Below are 23,132 nucleotides of genomic sequence, written 5' to 3'. Positions count from 1 at the left end.
AGTAAATACTGGTTATTGTTTTCCATAAATTCAGTCCCACAGTTAAGTAAAATTTCCTCACTGGTAGTCATTCTTGTGAAGGTCTTTGGGTTTGCAGTCTCAAGACACACTTCTCCGTGCTGAAGGACCAACTGAAAGTAATTTTGAAGCGATCTTCAATTTAGGAACTAACCATTAATCAGAGTGGCTACAGGGGGAGTACAGCAGCAGGGTGGAATAAAATAATCCTGTCTTGCTGCCCAGATTGCAAAGACTGTTCAAGTCCTTGCGATACATTTCAGTTTCAGAATTGTTTCTCCTCTGCACTTATTTATTTGTCTTGGTAAACATTTGACTAATACTGTAGAGTGCATCATTAAAATATTTCCATACATTTGTGCTTATATGTATGCACAGCGTGTCACGTCTACAAAAGAAGAGTATGTCCTTATTCAACAGGCTTCCTATGAAGTCCTTCTATTGCACCTCTTCTTGTTCCAGTTGCTACCATAACAGTCCTCTGACAGCAAGAACGTATTTCTCCACCTGTGTAACTGTTCTTTTTATGCAAAGCAATGCTTCGGATGTGGGGTTTTTGTGTGGAAGGAGGTGTTTGCTCTGCTGGGCTCAGACAAGCTCCTGAGCCAGGACGTGGGAGTGGGACTGGGATGGGGATGGGGGGGACACGGCACTGGAGCCACCAGTCCGACCCTTCAGAAGTGCTGCGAGTTCAAAGGCAAATGAGGGGCAAATACGCAGCCCTGTTTTTTGGGGGCTGGGGCTTCTGTGTTCATCACACATTTCTTTTAGAGGGATGAAAAGGGTGCCCAGTCTTCCTTTATCCTCAAGGGCCCTCTGTAGGGCCAGCCAGCGTCCCAGGGAAGACGGGTGGCAGCTTCCTTTGGGATCTGGTGGCAGCTGAGCTTCAAATTCACCTGCTGAGGGTAACAGCACGGCATCCCGACACCGCGGTTGCCGGCTGCTCTGGTGCGATGTCCCTCACACATCTTGTGTGCCTGTCTGACATCGCGTCTGGGGGGAAAAAAGGTTGGCCTGGAGCACTCTGTGAAGTTTTGTGTTATTCTAAAAAGGAAGAAGGAAAATTAAAAACTTGTTACGGCTTTTTTTTACTACAGAGAAAGGTAGTAAATAACTAACAGAAGACAGTTGTTTCTAGCGCCTGTTTTAGCTAAAATAACCGAGGTTAATTATTAAACCTTTTACTTGGTTGCTCACTTGTGCTGCTGATGCTTTAATCCTGGGTCACAGAAAGTTTAAGAGTGCTTTACAGGGGAGACTCACTTCTTTTTGCCTCAACCTTTCCACGCTGACAGGATGTTACGGGTTTTGCTGCTTACTCTCTCTGTAGTTGCTGTTGCTCATGCTGAGCTCTGCAAGCCAGGTAAGTTTTGGAGCTGATTCCCGTCCTTCCCCAGGTAAATGTAGCTATGAGTTTATTCCTACAAAGCAGGCAGCTTCTCAGATTTTTATTTTAACTGGTTGCCTCCAGTTTGAAGATTGAAACACCGAGCGTTTGCTTCTTTTATGAGTTTGTATGTTAAGTATGGAAGTTGATCTCCCTTGAAGAGGTCATAGTAGACCTCGCTGAGACTTGTAGGGCTGCGGCTTTTTTCGTGTCAGTAACTTCTGTTCTCCTAACCAGGTGATCTGTTAAGACAAATTTACAAGCTGCCATTTGTGAAATAATTAGAGAAGTAAATGATTTAAAATCCTATTTTGGCTGACTGTCAATATATGTTTGCTTTTTTCTCTTTGTGTCAGATGCTCAGAATGCTTTCAAAGTACGGCTTAGTATCAAAACAGCTTTGGGAGATAATGCAGTAAGTAAAGTATCTTCACATATTCTTCCTAACTGAATATCTGCCAAAATAGAAGTAATATATACTGTAAAATTTCTGAAGGCAGCACAAGTAATTTGTTCTGAAGTGTTAATTGTAATAGCTTGCTCAAGTCATGATCCAGGCATCTATTTCTTGACATTTGACTAGCCCACTCCTTAAAACGACATCCTTTAAGAGAAGTATAAAGCTTGCCTTCTCATAAAGATAATTTTCTGTCAAAAGATTTTTTTATTCCCCTGGAAAAACAGTGGAGATGTTACACTTTATGCATGAGAGGTGCTGCATAAATCTAAGTCTGTATTTTGGGAAAATCACTTTTGCTTGAGAGTGCTAATTGTAAAGTGAAGCATGTCTGGGAAGAGAAGCAGGAGAAGGTTGTTAGGTCTTTATGAAATGGGACTTCATGTCAGGCTCTCAGACAAGCAGAGATCTGTAGAGATCATTCAAGCATATCTCATCAATTCCCTGCTAATGTAGGGCTTCGGATAGGAGCCTTTCCTCTCTGCTTGTGGTGCAAGTCTCAAGAGCACTGAAATGCTTTGGCTTAATTCAAGTCCTTGGGCTTAACGTAGAAGTACTGGTGTGAGCAATAAGGGTCTGTGATACAGAAGAGATCGGGGCATTAGTTGACAAAATGGTCCTTCCTGATCTAAAGCGCTATGAAGTATGGTACAGCCCAGTACTTCATTTGCAGTTTAGAATGCTTAGAGCAAACCCGCAGCATGTTACAGCGTAAAATTAGACATGACATGTCTTGGACAGTCATCTCCACTGGAAGTCTGGTGTCTGATTTTGTCAGGAGCCCTGGGAAACATAAAGCAGTACATTGCATGTTATAAGAGACTGGAGGTATGAAAATCTCCTTATGGCCGTAGAAGCTGTTCTAAACTTACCCTGAAACATCAGCTAATTTAATCTAGCATTAGCAGGGACCTAATTCCGCTAGTAACTTCATAAACCAGACAAATTGGGAAGAAATAGTCGAGATACATGCTAAAGTATTTGTCTGTGGAAATTCATATTGAAGTCAATTCTCTTGAGTGAGAGACTTTAATTAAACAGAAGCATGAGCCTGGGTTGTTAAAAAAATTATTAAAAATAGTGTAATCCTATAGCTGAAAATATGTCAAGGTCATTATTGAAGCTCCTGTTGATGATAACTGCTAATATTTTGATTAAATCTTGGTTGAAAATAGTAGCAAAGGATGCAAATTGTGGTTCCTAGTAATGCTCGCTCTTAGTGCTTTTTGCTTCTCCAACTGTAGTAAAATAAGGTGGCTTTGTTTTATCATTTGTGATTTTTTTTATTTTCCATCCAGAAAGGGTATGATACAAATCATTAATCTTAAAGGCCTTTTATATTACAATAAAAAAGCAACAACTGAGGAGTCATTGTTTTTTGTAGATAGATAGTAGTTTATTTCATATAACAAAGTGTGTGAAAGCCCTAAGAATGGGACAATCTAGAACAGCATTTTAGAACAACAACATGCTGAAAATGGTATGATGCCATACAAAATTACCCACCAATAACAAACAATTTATTAAGTGCACAGATAGTAGTTCATTTTCTTAGCCACTGCAATCTTCTTTGCAAATGACTGAAATGGGAAACTGAAACTACTATCAAACTGACATTGTTTGAAGAGTTTGGGACACTTTACTTTTTTATTTTATTTATTTATTTTAGCAAAGAAAAGCGTAATGCTGTCGTATCACAGTAGGACACAGCCAGCTTAGAATATCTTAGTGTGATGCTCTGCTACTGAATTCCATTTCATTCATTTCCAAGTCACTTCAAGCTAGATGATAACAGAAAACCCTGATACTGTGGACATTTTCCTCTAGGACTGGCAGGATAACTCCAATGTACATTCAGGGGCATAGGAAATAGGCTAGTGTCATTTTCCACACGGTTTGGTGCGTGCCATCCACATTGTGTGAGGCTGATAAAGACAGGACACCATTTTTTCATTTGTTCGCAAGGTAGGCTATACTTTGAGGCAGGGAGTGCCATTTCGTGTATTTATATAGTTCTTATCACAATGGAACTGAAAGAGCAGCTAAAGTACAGTAAGTATTTAGGTGTTATCATTTTATTTGCCAATAATGAGCGTACTTGACAGAGACATTATTTGCTAACCGGTGGGAGGAAACGTGGAGTCTGTAAGCCTAAATGGAAGGAAGGTGATTTATGAGTCTCTCTGAGGATGGTGTTAACTTTATGAATGGCTTCTGGAATAGCTGCTAATCACTAGTTGCTTCCTACTCATGGAATTAGCAGAGAGGTAGAGAGTTAATTCAAAAAGGCCAAAGAAAACTAGGGAGTGAGCAGAAATAATGTGCACTGAGAAGTCTGTGTAGCTGTGTCACCACTCAGTTTAACTGTAAGAGTCAGAGCTGGCACCTCAGGGGCTGAAGCAGAAGGTGCACTTCTTCTGTGGCTCATGTATTCAGGTTGCTTCCAGGGCAGAGGATGAAGGGGAGAAAGGCTGACATGCATCTAGTGTCTTGCCACCAAAGGGGACCCAGAAGTGTGTTCGTGTGTCTGTAGCTACACTGCAGTCTGAATGGCTGTCGAGTTAAAACGCAGACCCATTCAGGAGGCAAGCGACCTTGGAAGGTCCTTAGTCCCCTACTGCTCAAAGCCGGGTCAACATTGAAATCAGATCAGGTTGCTCAGGGCAATGTTGTAATTTTATAGTCTCATTCTACTAGTTAAAATTTTGTCTTCCTTGGAGCACTGTTATAACTTTTCACCCCATCAACAACCTACACTTATCATCTTTTACCCATTATCTCATCAACCTCCTCTTTCACTAACAGGCACTTAAGGCTGGCTTTCACAGTCAGCTGTGTCTAATTCTGCTCCTCCTTACCATCTAAAGGATGGAAAGTGCAACTGAGCCAAGATCTTTGTTCCTTTGTAGAGCAAAGATAGTAAACATTAATAGTTCTGATACCATCATGGAAGATTTTGTAGATAACAGAGTTGTGTTTATGATGTGTGGTTGCAAATGATACTTAATACATTTCCTCTATAGCAACGCAAAACGTACATCAATAGCTGTACTTCGTAGGAACGTAAGACCAGAGGCACCATCCTCAGTCATCAGCTGCAGTCCAGGCCTTTGCAACTGGAGGATAAAGATGGAACTGATAAAGCCCCATAGTAGGATGATTCCAGTTTCTTTGCACCTATCCCTCTGACTGGAGAAAGCTGATGATTAGAAATTGGCTTCTGGCAATTCCTGTCTACTCATCCTGAGTTCATACAGTTTATTAGCTTAAAGGTATTCTTGCCGTACTTTCCCCCGTCATTATGTTGCCTCCCCCCTGCATATTCCTGCATGCAGTCATGTACAGAGGTTCTTGTTCACATGGAGCCCACAGCCATCTCTATCTCCTTTACCTCCCGTCTGATCACTGTTTTCTTGGGGCTTCTTGCCCTTCTGCCCAGAAGTTTGTCTGCAGCATCTTCTCCTCACTCAAGCAGAGCCCTGATTCCTGCTAAGCTTTCTCTGCTGATCTCCTGCCCCATTTCTTGCAGCTTTCTGTTTATTCTGTCTTTTTTAAAGTGCCTACTCTTTCAGCTGCAGCTGGAGTTCATCACTAGAAATTATTTTCCCTGTTTTAAGATACCTTTTTTGTTACTCTGACTTAAAGAAGCTCTAGGTTATTGCATTGTTTATGAAAACTGAATACTTGATAGTGACAAATTGTGCATATATATGTGTACTGCACTAAACATAAACATATCAAGTACATATGCTAAGTAGTGCTGCATTGCATTTGTGTCCATGTAAGCATGGAATGGAGTGTGCTTCATCATTATCAGTTTTCAAGACAACTGATTAAATTATCTCTACAGCTGGTTTAATCCACTGGATAACAAATGATTTTGTTCTGTCCTTTTGGACTTGTTCTCAAAGACTGCAGATGGTATGTAGGGATTCAGTCAATAGTGACACACACAGAAAAAGGAAGATCTTCCCTTTTACTGCTGCAAATTGTGCTCCGTGGTTTAAATACAGATGTCTTTAAAATCACGATAAATAGTTTTATGGCTGTCATCTGTATTAATTCCTCTACTACATTATCTCTTTTTCTTTCAGTACTCGTTGCTGACATTACTGTCACATTTTCATCAGTGCAGTGGGATCAAAATACAGGCTTTTATAATTTCTTTTCAAAGAGTCTCCCTCTTTTTTTTTTTTTTTTTTTTTCCAGTTTAAGTTCCCAGACTGGCATGCATTATCACAGTATGCTTACACCTCCCTTCATTCACAAGGCGAGTGGTGAGTCAGAACCCAGATTCTCAGGACTGCATCTGGATTTTCATGCTACTCAAGTTGTCTGTTGCTCAGCTTTATTGTCCCTGTCCTACTGCATCGAAGAGAACCCATTTTACAACTCGTTATTTGTCTAGGGATGATAAATATGATCAGTATGATTTTCTGCCCTTTAAATGACTGCCTCCTTCCCTACTTTGGCTCCCGGTCCACAGGATGTCAGAGCAAAATGAAGGCTGCTGCCTGGAAGTTGGATTCCTTCTTTCTGAGGAGAGGTTGCAGCTGCATGCATCCAAAATGAGAATTTGAAAACCAGAATTAAGATTTGGCATTTTCAGTGCTGTTTACCCTACTGCCTTTTGATGTACATTGCTGGTTTTTGAATGTGTTATAAAGGCCCATGAAAAAGTAGCCACAAGTTATCAACAGCGTTAAGTATCCACTCTGTTGGGTTTCTGGTTTGGATGAGTACAGTGCAGATTTTTTAATGCTGAAAGTTAAAGATTAGATTTGTGTTCTGATTGACTGAAGAAAGCTGCCTCTAACCTCCATTAATATCATTCCAAGAAACTATTAATCTTTGTAATCTGCTGAAAGGGAAAATTCAATCAGTATGCCTCAGTCATGGCTCTTGTTATAAAAATGTAATAGGTGCAGTTCTTACAAGTCATTAGAATTGCATATGTGAATGAAAGCCCAGGGGAGCCTAGTGAAGCTATCTCAGAAAACTGAAATTACGGAAGCATGATTTTTCATCAAGACAATAGAGAACAGTTTTCGCAACCTGTATTTTACTTCTTATTGAAGTAGTAAGGATGCTATTTGCTTTCTTTTGTCTCATGTGAGGTGTAGTAATTTGTACTATAGTTGAGACTGTCTTCTTGTTGCAGGGATGACGTGCAGCAATAAGGCCATAATCTCATTTTATTTCCTGGTGTCCTGACATCCAACTCCCAGAGGCTACCTTCAATTAGCTTTTTTTTTTTTTATTTTTGGGCAGAGCCAAGTCGTCTTTGAGAGTGGATTTAAACTTTCTACTTTAACAGGGTTTATCCAGCAAAAGAGGCAAGACCATTGGTGCAGCTGTGTGGGGAGAATTGTAGTAATATGCCTAGTTTTTGGTCCAAGAAACTTTACATCTCCAGTTTGGTCAGCTTTCAGAAACCTTCAATTGATTCTGTTTCTGGAAACATTCTTTGAACTTTATATTGCGCTTTGTAACAGCCGTTAGAAAAAGTCCTTTGTGCATGCTAAATAATGGCAGGAATTTATTTTCGTAGCACAACCAGAGGATTTATTCATTTTCTTGATCAATATAGCATTTCAAGTTCAGGGAGTCTTTTCCCTCTCTGTACTGCCAGCACTGGTACTGAAACTGATTATTTTCCATCTTCCTTTGCAGTATGCCTGGGATGCTAATGAAGAATACCTCTTCAAAGCAATGGTGGCTTTTGCAATGAGAAGATATTCCAGCGAGAGCACAACTCAGTAAGCATCTTCATACATATTAACAATGCTGCGTGTAGTGGCCCATTCTCTGCTATACTGCCCTGTAGAAATCATGATATACAGCTTCTAAACACAGACTGTTCCAGTCTATTTCATTGACACCCAGATATGTGTTAAACATCCCACTCCCTCCGTCTTAAGCAATATTCAGTCTTTGGACCAGTATCCCTGTTGATGCAAAGTGACACAGCTGTGGATCTTGGTGGGATTGTGCCAATTCACTCTAGCAGAATCTGGCAGTAAGACCTTCTGGAGACCATACTGGGAGGAGGCGAGGGGCCGTATTGGCAAGGTCAAGAAATGCAATACAGATCCTTGAATAAGCAGTTTTGGTGCATGTTTTCTTAGAGCACAGCTTCAGCAATATGCTGAAGGTGAGCTGGCTCAGAGAACTGGAAGGTGGATAGCTGTGCTAGCGCTGTGTTCTGCTGGGGGGTGTCTGTCCCTAATATTGCAGCGGTTGAGTTACCTAGCATCAAGAAGGTTCAGATGTTGCAGTTCAGACATAAATCAGCCTTTAATTGGTTTTGGGATTAAATCTACCCTGAGGTATTGAATATTCTTCTCAGGCTTCTGATCCTTGCTACTTATGAAATTAGATACCAGATTAGACAGACCGTTTAGCAAGCTATATTTTCAGCATGTTCTTATCTTTCTTAAATGAGAAACCTTGGAAGTGTATTTCTATAGGCCTATTATTTTTTTCATTGTTTTTCAATCTTAAAGGAAAGATTTATGGTTCTGGTAGGCTAATAAGGATAAGATTCTCGATTTACTTAAAAAAACCCCTGCTTCAGGCTGTCATTGCATCAGAGGAAGCATATTCCACATTTGCAAAGATATTAGTTAACTTCAGTCACATGATTATTGCGGCTGGTGCACTTTCTCTTAAACAGGTGATTTCCCCCTCCATGTAACAGGAGTATCTGGTTCCTTGCTGTTTCATTTTTATTCCTCAGATGTTGTCTCCTTTGAGCAAGAGAGCCATTACACCAAGCATAACAAAAACAGCCAAGTGTGCTACTGCACTCAATTAAAATGACAGTTAAAAAAAAAAAAAAGAGTTCAAGATACAAGCTAATTAAAGGTTATTATGCAGGGCTTTTTCTCAGGTTTTCAAATTAGCAGAGTTTTCATCTACTATCTGATGCATGAAGATTTGCTTTTATATACTTATTTTAGTCCCAAGTCCTTCTTTTTAAATTATTCTCTTCCTTCAAAATCATGGTGCTTTCACACAGCAAAAAAACTGTGTCAGAAATCAGTGATCTTTTTTGTCTTCAAGCACCATGGCTCTCTTCAGACTCAAATAATAATGGAAAGCTTGGTGCAGGGATGAGAAAAAATCAAGCCAGCATGGCAGGAGTTAAAGTTTTAATGGAAGTTATCTCTATCCACTCTGGGAAATCACAGAATTTATGCTCACTTAATTCAGTTTCCTACCAAGACAATTTTTCATATGGACAAATATGATAATGTCAGTGTTACTCCAGTTTGGAGGTGAGGTTGCACAAGTCAATAATTTCCTGCTACTGTGTTTGTCAGAGAAGAGGTCAGTATAATAGTTGGAAACAGCTAGGTGTGGGCAACTTTACCTCTTTTTAAGATGGAGGCCTTCCTCATGCGATATAACTTGTTGGACTGTACCTTGGAGATATAACCGATAACTCTTCTAGGACTTCTGGATACCTTTGGGGTCATACGTAGACAGCATGTCAACCACAGGACAGCTGTGCAGCTCTGAGATCTGGTACAACTTACTAGGCAACAGCCTGAGGAGTTTCCTATCTGTAGATCTCTCCCAGATCCTGAGGCATCTCAGGGTCCCTGCTCAGTGATGGAGAGCTAAATGAACTTCCCAATACACCCCAAATAACCTGCTTGTTACATGGGAGCAGGAAAGCTATGAAAGCCTCCATCCTGTTAGAAGTCCTGGAAATACTGCACTCTTTTCCCCACCCTTATAGCTGGCAGCTGGAGGGAACTGGGTATAGAGGAAGGAGTGCTGTCCATCTCCATCCCTTCTGCAGTGGGTATGGAGGTGTGGGAGCCCTCAGCATCCCAGAGGGTCCAGCAGCGTGCCGGGCACACAGAAATGGTGTTCCCGCATAGCTGGTAAGGACAGCGGCAGGGACTTGCAGTGTGGTGAAGAGGGAGGTAGAAGCAGGAGCTTGTGTCAAATAAATTGCATTACACTGCAGGAGCTTTTACAGATAAATGCCAACGGTTTTTCTTCGGGATCTGTAAAAGATCAATGATCACTTATTCTGTCATAAAAGAACAAACAAATTGCTTGTGACTGCATTCTGGTAGCATCTAGATTTACCCAAATTTTTCATCTGGTTAATTAAGCATTTTTGTCAAAATAAAGGCTTATGAAAAATTCGCCAGTATTTTACGTAACCTAATACTGATTCTGCCAGAGTATAAATTCTGCATAGGGCATTAACCAGGATGTGACAAGCCTCCCCTCTAACATCCCATTTATTTCTAACACACCCACAGCCCTGCAGTAACTCATAGCCACAGCTAACTCCTGCATGAGACCAAATGCCTTAACTTCAGCAAGCTGGATCACTCCCCAAAATAATTTGTCTGGTGGATCAGCATAACCATTGCTGCAGTCTGTCCCATCATTTTTGAGATTCAAAGTCACCTTTTGTTAGGCTTCTGAAGCTGGATAAAAGCCAGCCTGTAATAGCAAGCATTTGAATGTGCTGCTGGAAACAACAGTTGATGCTGTTGTTGCCCTTCTGTAACCACTGAGTGACCTAACGCAGAATGGACAGGATTGCACATTATGTCTTGAGTTCTCCAGAGTTAATTTCTAAACTAAAATTTAATAAATCATGGAGCTGTGTGTAATGTTTGAAAGGCTTGTCAAATTTAAGTTTGTGTGGAACAGAAGAAAGACACAATCCATCAAATTACTCAATAATTATTAATACAGATAAAACAAATACTTCGTTTTCAGTGGAGAATTAAAACCCCTTTATTTCCTGCTCTATTTGGCCTTTTAATTCGTTCTCAATACATACATTCATGAACTATGTTAATCCAACCTTTGATCTCTCAGTGTTAAAAGATCTGTAGTCTCTGTCTGTAACCCTGCTTTCTCTAATCTGTGACTCATTTGAAATAATATGCATCTCTTTTGGGCCTGAGAGTAGTTAATCTTTAGAGCAGAAAGAATGTCATCACATTTACTTTCATTCAAGTAACAGAATCTACTTTTTGGTACATCTTCCCCCCATTTGTAAATTAAAAAAAGCTGCAGTTTTCCTCATGGAGTGACCAGAAAAAAAATTCACCAACATTATCCCTCTTCCTAAGACCGGCTATTTTGATACTAAAAACATTGTGACCATTTAGAACAACAAAATAAGCTTCTAGAGTTAAAGCTGTTACGTCAAGGTGATCCCATGACTGCTTTTTTTTTATCCCATTTATCCCACAAAAGGGAAGAAAATAAAATTTCTTTGCAGGAGCAGCTGCACAGCACTAGGTTGGAAAAGGCCTGATGCTTTTGGGAGAGCTGGAGATAGGCACCTGGGACTTGGAGGCTGTGGTTCTCCCACAAGCTAACGGCCACTGTAGGCACCCAACTCCCTTTGAGTCTCTGGCACCTCTTTTTTACCCCTAAACAATCCTCTAAATCTCCATAAAGAACAACGGTGGTGTTTCAGGGCAAGGGACCATCAGGGTTTCCCACGCTCTACTCACTAGTGATCACTTGCGTATACTAAAGGAAATGCAATTTTTGGACTTTTGCCATGGTGCCATAAGGCAGAACCAGGATCTTGTCATTTTGATGATAGCAGTCTCCTATAATCCCCATGACAAAAGTCTGTCACCTGCTAAGGAAATAAAAAGATGTCGACATACACGTTTACAAATATGCTTAATTAGTGTAGTGCACAGAGAAGTCTGGTTTCTCAAATCTAAACAGTGTAAAGGCATAGTTGTGTAAGGCTTCTGCATGCTGTGAATCAAACCTGTGTGCAAATTGCACGGGGGGTAAAAAAAAAGGCATACCTGCTGCAAAGACATTGCCACATTGGTGCTTGTTGAACCAGTCTGTTTTGGTGTTCACTCAATCCTCTTTGAACTTCTCATGAGCGATATTATTCTCTTTGGAGCCTGGAAGGATTTACAGCATTCAGATTCCACTGATGAAAAAGTGGCAGCAGGTTTTGGATGCTTGTAATTGAGCAAGGATTTTAGACACAACAGGGAGCAGAAAGGAGGCAAAATTTATGCATCCTAGTGTAAGCCTTGCTGCCCAATCGATTCAGTGCTGTTTGTTCGAGAGAGAGAGAGAGATGCTGCCCCTAATGATGACCGACTGCCCTATCTCATGCGGAAAACCTTGGCACTGGAGGGAAGACCCCAGGTTAAAGAGTCTCTTTGAGTCTCTGAACAAGAATGAGAAAGTCAGAGTGTTCTGCCAGTCTACCAAATTTATCTTTCTCTTTGGGGATCAAACTTTCCTCACTCCATTTCAAGAACATCTGTAGGGCAACAAGAACCCAGATTTTCTACCTGGACCAGTTTTTGATTGTGCCACAGAAATTCCAGCTTTAAGAACTGCAGTAACATGAAGCTTTAGCTCCTACTGTTATAGATTCTCCTGATGGAAAAATTCCTCTGCAGATACAATTTTAGATGTTCTGTGAAGTCAGCAAGAGTTTGACAGCCAACAGCCAAAAGTAGACTCTTCCCCGCCCCCCTCCTGTAGATTTTGTGCTTTGCTTTTGTTTTGGGAGGAATAAATCTGCTTTAATCTTCTGACTGTTGCCAGCAAACTGATATGAACGTCTTTTCAAATTCCAGAGAATGGCTTTCCTCTTTTATCCATAACAATTCTCTGTATTTGCAAGATTGACATTGTTCCAGAGAGGTAAAAGTGCATATTTCAGCTCTGCAGAATCATTGCTTTCCATTTTATTGCACATCTCTATGGAATAGATACCTTCTCTGTAAAACAAAGGTTGCACTACCCAAGGCACCCGAAACACCACCCAAAAAAGCTTTCAGCAGTAAGTAAAATATTTCTGCAAAATATCCATAATGAGCTACTGTGATCAAGCCAATGCCTGTCCTGCCTTAAAAGCAAACTCATTCTTTTCTGGATGGAGATTACACATTCATCAGCAGTTTTGGCTCCTTTATATTCCTTCCTACCTCAATTCTTCCTGCTCCTCAGGCCACTGCAGAGGTCAGTTAATTATGTTTGTTAATTACCCAGCAGATGGCACTACAAAACAGAGCTCTGTGACAGGGCAGATTGCTTGCGGCTGGGGATTTGTCACTCTGAGAAAGAGCACAGGCCGGAAAGCAAACGTTAAAACTTGCATTTTGATGATGGACAGGCCAAACCTTAAAACCAGTTATAGTAGTTAGTAATATAGTAGTTAGTGCTGGGTCCAGTTCTGGGCTCCCCAGTTCAAGACAGACAAGGAACTACTGGAGAGAGCCCAGCGGAGGGCAACGAAGGTGATGAGGGGACTGGAGCATCTCCCTTGTGAGGAAAGGCTGAGGGAACTGGGTCTGTTCAACCTGGAGAAGAGAAGACTGAGAGGGGATCTCATCAATGCTTATCAATACCTTAAGGGCGGGTGTCAAGAGGATGGGGCCAGACTCTTTTCAGTGGTGCCCAGCGACAGGTTAAGGGTCAACGGGCACAAACAGAAACTCAGGCAGTTCCACCTGAAGATGAGGAAGAACTTCTGTACTTTGAGGGTGGCAGAGCCCTGGCACAGGCTGCCCAGAGCGGCTGTGGGGTCTCCTTCTCTGGAGATATTCAAAACCCACCTTGACGTGATCCTGTGCAACTTGGTGTAGGTGACCCTGCTTTGGCAGGGGGTTGGACTGGGTGATCTCCAGAGGGCCCTGCCAGCCCCCACCAGTCTGGGATTCTGTGATTCTGTGGTGGGCATTACAAACATCACTGCAGTTAATTAAAAGAGGGGCTGCATTCTTCTTCGCTGGCTCACTGCAAGGTTTCCTTCTCCAGAACTGCAGGTAGTATCTGAAGACTGATCATCCCAAGAGGGGTCTGTCAACACAGGGCAGCTGTGTTGTGGTTGTGGCCAGGTAGACCTTGTGCAAAGGTGAAGCAAGTCCAGGCTGCTCTCTGGAAATAAAAATGATCCTAATTCTTGGTCCTGGACTTTCAGAATATCTGCTAGCTGCTTGGACATGGCCAGTAAGTCTGAATCCTGAGCCAAATTCTTTGGGTTATTTATTAATGATATGGAACTAAATATTTTTTTCCATTTGTATCTCTCTAGCTATCTGTCATTGAATTCCTAAAGGCTTTGGCTGTCCTTTTATGATACATGCTATGTTCCTTGCCATGCCATAAATGTCACCTTAGACAGTTCCTGTATATTACACGAGTTTGGCTGATTTGTTTCTTAGTTGTGTGAATAAGCTAGGAACAGCTAGCAGAACATAGAGCCACCATCTGTCCTCAGTCACTATTATGATACTAACGTATTAGCCTTCACTTCTTTAGTTTAAATACTCATGATGATGTCATTCCATGAGGTTTTTCTAATGATAGTCCCACCATTTACTGGTATTAGTGGTAGAAAACAAATTTGTAAGAATCTGAAAAAAGGCATTTAAAAGACATTTCACACACTTTTTACATAGTATGCCATGCAAAGCTGCATGCCTGTACCCTTCCAGCATTAACTTCACATAAAGCTGAGCAATCTTCTTTGAAAACAGATAAGATAAATATTTGTCGTAGCATAAGCTAAAGGGCATAGGCCAGTGCCAGTAGAATGTCTAAATCTAGCCTCTTCCCTCCACTCTGTGCCTGACTCTGTGAACAAAGATGTCAAAAAGAATAACATCAATTTCATTGCTTTTCCCTCCAACAAATGTATCCTGTGGAAGGACTGCACTCACTTGAAAATCATGTGGGGAATCCCCCACGCCTGATTCCTGTGGTGTGAGCTGTCAAAACCACAGTTCTTAGTTCACCAATGCGTTTGCCCTATTACATGGTCTTTGTCACAGCCCTGATGATTAAGATGCAAATATGTATTTTTCCATTTGATTATGCTAAATGTAGGTCCAGGACCATGCAGGTTTGTAATAGATTCAGAAATTCATTTGAAGGCTCAAGTTTGGTCTCGATAAGCTTAATTCTTTTTTTATCATATTGGGAAATGGGAAATGCTGTGAGTGATATTTCTTCCTTGAGCATTAATTGTTAATTTTTTTGGAAGCAAGATTTTTTTTCCCCCTCTAGATGAAAGTAATATTTTAAGAAAATCTAAAATGTTTCAGTAATTCCTTCCATGCTTCTTTAATGATGATTTTTGTTTTAACTATCTGCAGAATTTCTAATGTGCTGCTCTGCAATGTGACGGATCGGGTGTCGTTTTGGTTTGTGGTCACAGATTCTTCAAAAAATGTGACAACTGTTCCTGGAAGTGAGGTAGAGGCAGCCATCAGGTACAGCCACTGCTTCTGCAACCTTTTGTTCCTTGCTGACTGAGGATGCTTTATCTCTCTGGGCCTTGTGTGAATGAGCACTCTGCCTCTTTAAGGATGAACTAATCCAAGTAGTTAAAACACCAAGGGGTCAGTACTCTTGTATTTTGCATGTGAGATTAGAGGATTTTTAACAGTCCCACAGAATGCAAAGCATGTGAGCCTTGGGTTTATAGCTTTGGAAGGAGTCTCTCTTAATGCTGGAGCCTCAGAAGAAACCTAGTCCCTTTCCAGAGCCCTACCTCTAAGTTGCTGTCCAGTGTGTGGCACGTACACTGCTTTCATCCAGCTGCTCTATTTCCCAGCCAGAGGGCCTTCATCCTCAGATGATGGAATTGCACACTTTCTGAGTGGGATTTATGTTGTTTAACTTGCATTGTGTGCCACATGCACATCTACACCTGGACTAATGACCATAGGCACCCTTGAGGTGTTTCTGAAGTATGATTCATCTGACTTAATTTAGAAGTCAGCGTTCACATGAGGAGAGCTCGTGTCAACTCTTCATGAGCAGAGCTGGCTCTGTCCCAGCTTGGTTTAAACAATCTTATACTGACATTCTTTTCATACCAGCTCTTTCTGGAATGCCAGTCAATATCATAGCTGAGCATTGCTTGTACAAAGTACCATGTGGTACAAATCAGTTGGCTTTCTACTAATTATTGCATTCTGTAGCCAATAAAAGCAGGAGTGTGGAGCTGAAGAGGGACCAAGAAAAAATGGGTAATCTGACTTCAATGGTCCACCAAACCTGCATAAGGGGTTTATAGGGATGACCCCCCCCAAGCAGTATAGCTCACGTACATTTCTCAAGCACGGAGTGGAAAACAGACCTCTTTGTTTTGAGGCGTTCTGTACTTTGTCTTGAAAATTCATGTTATCTTTATGGAGGTGTAATGCTTAATTCCTGATGAATGAGTATGCGTTCTTTTGGAAAGATTAACTTAAGCTTATGAGCAGATTAAACTATTTCCTACAGAGACACCAAACAATAGCTTCATAGCATTAGTGGAGGAAGCAGATTATTTATTCACTGAAGCTCTCTGTAAGAGTGCTGGAATGCAGGGTTTTTTGCATTTCTGTTATTCTTTGATACGTTCAGTAGCATAAGCTGATTTATTTAAGTCTTTTATGTGCCATGTTTGCCACAGAAATTGGATGCTATTATAATATGTTTGTTTTTTAACTGTTGTCTGTCACCCGATAAAGAACATGCCATTTATGAAAAGTTTTAATTCCTACCTAACTTAGAAACAAGAAATAAAACAGTCTATAAAACAGCAATGCTTTTTACTAAATTGCTTTTGATTGCAAGCTTCCATACTAAACCATTATTCTAATTCTTCATACTACAGTAGCACATAAGAACACTACCCATGGACTAGAATTTTAGTGTATAAGATTCTCTACAAAGTATGAATAAAGAGGAAGGTGAACCTTCTCAGACCTGTATCAGACCCAAGGTCTTGCATAAATACACATAAGGTATATTTATGCAAATACAAACAAGAAATGCACCTGTAGTTGCCTGCATGTGTTTCAGCACATAATTGTGTAACTCCAGCCGTTAGATGAGTGTGAACAATGCTTATTTCAGCTGTTCACAATGAGTCTTTCATATCAATAAGGATGAAAATCTTTTCTAAATCAAAGATGGCTTACCATATAAGGAGTCATAATATGCCATGGCTTTCAGTCCTCTCCAGGAATGCTAGCTTTCTGTTAAGGCTAAGAAATTCCTGTTTAAGGGACAGTCAAACATTATGATTTCCAAGAAAAGAAATTTGCAAAATCTTACCCGTATTCCCCATATATCTGTTCTTAGGAAATACTTGCTTTATGGTAAATAAATTCAGTTCAGGCTAGTTCAGTTCAGGCTAGAAATGAGGAGGCATTTCTTCACAGAAAGGGTCGTTCGGCGTTGGAATGGGCTGCCCAGGGAGGTGGTGGAGTCCCCATCCCTGGAGGGGTTTAAGAAAAGACTGGAGGTGGCACTTAGTGCCATGGTCTAGTTGACATGGGGGTGTTAGGGAAAAGGTTGGACTCCATGATCCCAGAGGGCTCTTCCAGCCAAACTGATTCTGTGATTCTGTGAAACTGAATTGTATACAAGAAAGCTGCTGTAAATCATACAACTGCAATCAAAAAGAATCTCTCAAGACTGATATACATAATACATTTTCTTATAAATTTTTAACATTTTGAAAAAACTGGTGAAAGATACTGCTAAAGTCTCTTACCTGTTAAGACTGCTTGGTTTCTGATCCAGAAATAACTGCAAATGCTTAGAAGTAGTGACTGTGGGTAAAGATCTCCATTAAAGGGTAGCAGTTGTACTACTCATACGAAAAAGTGTATTTCTCAGACTTACAGTTTCTCATAATGGAAGAATTGTGCGAAGCACAAATCCCTTTAGTTACATCCTGAGGGGAAGAAGGACATGTTGGCAATAAGGGTGGATTCTTCTGAACCAAATTGTATCCTGTGCCTCATGGACCTAAGAAAATCTACAGCAGCAAGAGCAGATGTACCGGCCCATAACATGCAGGATGATTCAGTTTGAGGAACCAAGGGATACTGATAGTTAAACCTTCTGAGCATTGCAGGGTAGATCTGCCACTGCCATGCTAATCTTGAATGCTGCATGAGCAAGACAACAGAGCCACCCTTACACATTACAACCTACTATGTCTTCGGCACATAGTCTAAAACAGAAATAAATACTAATACTGTACTTCAGGTCTCATCTGTATTTCCCAATTTTTCAGATAAATACATACGAAAGTCTGGTGTTCAAAACCTTGTAAGTGTGTGGGTGTCTATGGATTATGGACAAGGTCTATGTTAAAGTGAAGGTCTGTGGAATCCTACCAACATCATGCTGGATCAAACTCAGCCCTGCCAGACTTGCAGCACATACGTGAAAATTCCTTTTTTTTTCTTCTATCTTTTTAACTTGTAAAATACCTTTATAAAGACCTGTGATGTTCTTTGTGTTTTTATGAAGGATGAACCGGAACAGAATCAACAGTGCCTTCCTACTGAGTGACAAAACACTGCAGTTCCTGAAGATAACTTCAACCTTATCACCTCCTGTTGAACCCTCCACGCCTGTTTGGCTTATTGTATTTGGTGTCGTTCTTTGTCTCATTGTGGCTGGAATTGTTTTCCTCGTTGTTGCAGGGATTCAGCAACGCAAGAAGTAAGCGGCTTAGCTTTTCTTCTGTTTTAACTGAACACTGGCAAGTTAAGTCAGCTGAGCTGGTTTTGTTTTTCAGATCAGCCTCAGAGAAATTATAGCTGTGCCCCAGCTCCCTCCATAGGTAAAGATAACCCATGTGTCCTTTTCTGAAGAAAAGGGTTAAAATTTTTAACTGTGAAGTATAGATGCCTTAGTAATGCTGGGGTGTGATGGGTAAATAGGAAGTATAAGAATATGATCTTGGAGGCCACCTAACTAGAGATTATAGCTTTACAAAGACTTTTGCTGTCATTCTTCTTGAGGTTTAGTGTGCCACAGGTGAACCTCCTCTCGCAGACTGCCCAAATAGCTACCAAGAGGGAGAAGGCAGGCAGTGACTGTGCCCCTTCCAGGGCAGTAGTGTCAAAAGTTGGCAGGGCTAAAAAAAGTATTTGCTGCTCAGTTTGAGAAGCCTCAGTAGAGGACACAATAATGATTAATGTGTGGCTGAAGAGGGCCTGCTCAATGGAACGGTGCATGGTCTCACCTACCATTCATGACCTGAGGAGTCCAAAGTACCCATCCCTTCACAGGTTCATGACCAGATCTCCCCATGAACCTAGGCATTTGCTGTTTGGCAGTAGGCTAGGAGAGAGATACTCTCTTTTCCTCTCAGTTTCTGCCCTGTGGTGAAAACCAGAAGGCTGTTGATGCTTCCCTAGTGTAAGCATGTTGGAGCAAGACAGAGAGTAAGTGGAGTTTCAGTCCTGCCATCTCTGTTGGGTCAGAGTTGGACATAAGGAATAGAAATCTCTCAGCTGAACTGAGATTCTGCCATAGAAGTTCATCTTCTGTCATGCTTTAGGCTGCCACAGAGGTTAAGTTAACACAAAATTATGACTTCAGCAACAGAGTCATACAGAAGAACTGAAAAAGAGTAAATTTCTGCTGACAACTAAATAATGTTGAAATTATTGACTGTACGGTGGACTGCATCCCCAAATACATCAGAACAAGGAATTCATATATGAGAAGTTGTGTATTGCAGACTTTTACTTTCTGCCTCCTTATCACCTTGAAGAGCAATGTTAAAAGACCTCAGAAAAACAACACTTATTGCAGAAGATAAGTGCTTCTCAAAGAGAACCCTTAGTAGTGTAGTCAGAATCCCTTCAGTTATATTTTGCATTCAGAAGAGTTGCATGAATTTGCAAAACCCCTTTCTGTTTTCAAAAAATAAAATTCAACAAAAGATAGATGAGAGATGCTGTTGGGGAAAGAGCCTGGGCAGGTACTTGGGATCTATGGATGGTTTAAGCCCTGTCACAACCTTCCATGTGGTATGGGCTGAGTTATTTCATCCCCTGAACCTAGGCCACCTCTTCTGTAAAACTGGAGAATAATGTTGCTACCCGAAACCCATACCTGCCCTTTGTGTAGTATCATGGCTCTGTGTGTCTATATAGTGCCTAACTTAAAGGGGGTCTTTGAACATTTTGAGTAAGTGTAATATAAATAAATTTTGCTAAATAGCTATGATTTTTCTAGCTACAATAGTCATTTGTGCTTCATATCATGATGAAAGACAGCATTTCTCCCCTCTGTTTGCAAAATAACTCAGCTGAGCTTGAGCAGTTCCCCTCAATATGGTATCAATTACATGCTCTTATCATCATCCTACCAGTAATATGGCTTGTGGCTGCATGCCTGCGGTCACTTGGCATCCTCTCTGCCTCATGCTCTTGTTGTCCTTTTACTTGTTATGCTAATTTTCACTTCTCCCTCTGTTTCCCTGCTCTGCCTTTACATATAACATTTCCTCAGAGCAGATTCATCCATGATTTAACTCTAATCCTCCTTTCACACCAATGGCATCTGCAGGCAGAAGCAGGGGAGTGAGAGAGAGGGTAAACTAAGCATATATTTCTTCTGTCTACTGTTGCAAAGGCTGGATAGGTAAAAGGGATTGTCTGGGCTATTTGGCTTCTTGAAGGAAGAGCCAGACATCACAGCAGAGAATTTCAAAAGTGCTCATCTCTTTCTCAGGCACTGAAGTATGTCACCAGGTTGTCAAAGACTTCAGGATGTCCAGTAATGAGTTTTCCTGGAAATCTGACCAGAGCTGACATAATCACAGCTCTGTTGCCTAGTAAGCTGTGTTGGAAATCTGGCCCCAAGGACCGTGTTGACTTCTCATAAATCTGGCATTTTGTCTTTATAGGCCTTTAAAGTACCAGTTAAACATCTCAGTTCAGATAAGCCCAAAAACATGTGCTTCAGGCTGTTCGTACTCAGGGTGGCAGGGAAGCACATGATTGGCCTGTAATGGAGTTTCAGTAATGAGTTAGACTCATGCATCATTTCTTGCACTGAAAAATTTTCTTAATTAGGGCTTCACTGTTTATCGCTGCCAACATGTAAAAATTCCAAGCCTCAGCTGCCTGTGATTGGAGCCCTTGACTACAGTGAGCTGGATCAGACAGACTGTCTCTCAGCTTTATGTTTGTTCTCCTGTCATTGCAGCAATAGGACACCTCCCCCTCCGATAACAGATTTGGCACATACCCAGGGCAGAACCATCCTCTACTGGCTATGCTGGAGTAGACTGAAGTCTACCCCTACCCCCAAAATCCCATCTGCAGCAAAGGCCATAAACGTTTACCTCAGGAAGAGTGGAAACAGAGTACGTGCACACAGTGTTTCCCTCTCCCAAGCATCTAATTTACAGCTGGGTCCTTCCTGAGCTGGATTTGGTCTTCTTGGATAACCCACAGTGTTTTCTTTACCCTTAACTTGTTGAGTCTCCCCTTGGACTCATAGAAATTTTTAGCTTCTCTGAATTCCTATGGCAATGAGTTCCACACATCTCCTAACCCTCTCATTTCTTCTGAACCTGCTTCTTAGTATCTCCTTTTATGTTCTGCCCCCACAGTTTTTGTATTAAAGAACACTCTTTTTATCACTGCAACAGCAGATACAGTAGCCAGAGGTCAAAGGTTTCCACTACTACCCCCACGTTTATTTTTAGCAAGCCTGTAACGCCAAGAATCTCCCAAAAGCCAATAAAATTTTATTATTGCTAATATCGCTGTTATTAGCAGTTACACTGAGCCAGGTTGTTACGATTGTCCTGAGTCAGATTGTTATAGTACATGTTGCGGGATAGGAAGAAGCAGTGGAGCTGACCTTTGAGTTTCTTATCCTCTGAAACCGCTGATGTTGCAGGCTGTAAAGTACAGCAGGTTTTTCAACTATGAACTAGTAGATCTGAAGGTCGAATAAATCTGGAATTAAAGGAACATCATGACATGTCGACTGATATTTCTGTATTACATCTTCTCATGGTTGAATTTTTAGATGATTTTATTCAGCAACTACTTTAATACACTTTTGGTGAGAACTAGAGCCTGGAAAAGTAAAAGCCATGCAATTGTTTCATCTAGAAAACAAAAGTATAAAATACTAGGTAGGAAGGTGGCTGTTAATGAAATTTGAACTAAAAATGCAGGCTTGCAGCAGTAAGAGTACCTAACTTCTGAGAAGATCAAGGAATGTGAAGGCACTCAAGTCTCCGCAGTTGGAGGCTATAGTCTAAAGCCGTTCTGTTTCTAAAAAGTATGTTTTAATTTGTCCATGTCATGGGGTGAAATCTATGACATACGTAACAGGGTCAGACCAGGTGTTTCATGCAGTCCTTCCTGATGTAAAGCAAAAACAGATTTAGAGATTTTTTCCATTTTTGTTTTGCATTAGCTTTTCCTTCTGCACCCTCCAGTTATTTTACAGAATAAGGAAGTGAAGAAATATTTATAACATACTTACAACATGTTTACTTTAGGTTTTCTGATTCCCAGTCCTGACCTCAAACCACTAAACCAGGGCTTCCAATCTGTGGGCCTCCCACCTTCCGTGGTATATTTACAACAGCAAAGAGGTACATCAGATTATGCATTTCAGAAGAAAACCTAAGATAAATTTCTGAGTAAATGTGCAGTTTTCTGTCTGTGGAATTGCGGTGGAGTGCTGCAGGTCAACAGAGTAAGATGATTTTCTCTTTCTTGTTTTTAGAAAGAATAAAGAGTCAACAGAGAGAGAGAATTTAGAAGAGAAAGGTGAAGTGACAGTAACACTAGAAAATGGGATTCCTTGTGAAGCGCTGGATTTAAAAGCAGGCCACATTAATGGAGTCTTTGCAGCAGACGATGAACGGTTCACATCCTTATGAAATGCTGCCATTGCTATCTGGCGTTTTTTTGAAAGACTCCTGTGCCTACCTTATCTCGTCACTACTCCTGAATGTCAAACATGAAGAGAAGAAAAACATCCTTTCACTTAATTTCCCTCGAGAGAACCTTTTGCTGATAACACAAACACTCGAACCTCCATTACAAAGCTTTTGTTCATGAGCAAAGCAAATGAGAAGACCTCAAATGATATCCATTAAAGATTTCCAGAAGATGTGTGGCAGAATAGGGTTGAAATCTGCCTTGTATCAGGCATTTAATTTTTAATGATTATTTAAATATGTCCATTGCTTGTTTTTCCCTGATACAAATGTGAAACTGCGTTATTCCTGAATGTCTCTGAGGAGATCGTCTATCATTGTCAATTCTTGCTAGGCTTTTTTTCAAGCCACATGCAAAAGTTTCTTTGTAAAATGACATCTGTTTGCTGATGTGCAGTATGCCTTTGGATGGAATAGTGATCAGTGAATCAAAGTTTTCGTTTATTGAGAAAAAAAAAAGCAAGCTTTCACAGCCTCTGTAAGAGCAGGTTAAAATGGCGGGGCCATCTATA

At 40.9% G+C, this 23,132-nt stretch overlaps 1 protein-coding gene across 1 annotated transcript; it reads left to right on the top strand.

Moving 5' to 3' along the window:
* Window positions 1-1,290: 1,290 nt before the first annotated feature.
* TMEM27 (transmembrane protein 27) lies at window positions 1,291-22,849 on the top strand. The gene is made up of 6 exons (XM_009705394.1): window positions 1,291-1,381; window positions 1,762-1,820; window positions 7,536-7,621; window positions 14,999-15,115; window positions 18,162-18,356; window positions 22,404-22,849. Exons 1-6 carry the CDS (start codon window positions 1,315-1,317, stop codon window positions 22,558-22,560), a joined length of 681 nt encoding a protein of 226 aa, XP_009703696.1. The 5' UTR covers window positions 1,291-1,314; the 3' UTR covers window positions 22,561-22,849.
* Window positions 22,850-23,132: the final 283 nt, after the last annotated feature.

This window comes from Cariama cristata, unplaced genomic scaffold (assembly GCF_000690535.1).
Source record: "Cariama cristata isolate BGI_N322 unplaced genomic scaffold, ASM69053v1 scaffold27958, whole genome shotgun sequence".
In the NCBI taxonomy this organism is placed as follows: Eukaryota; Metazoa; Chordata; class Aves; order Cariamiformes; family Cariamidae; genus Cariama; species Cariama cristata.
Note: the sequence above shows the minus strand (reverse complement) of the source record. Positions and strands in the feature narration are given on the sequence as shown.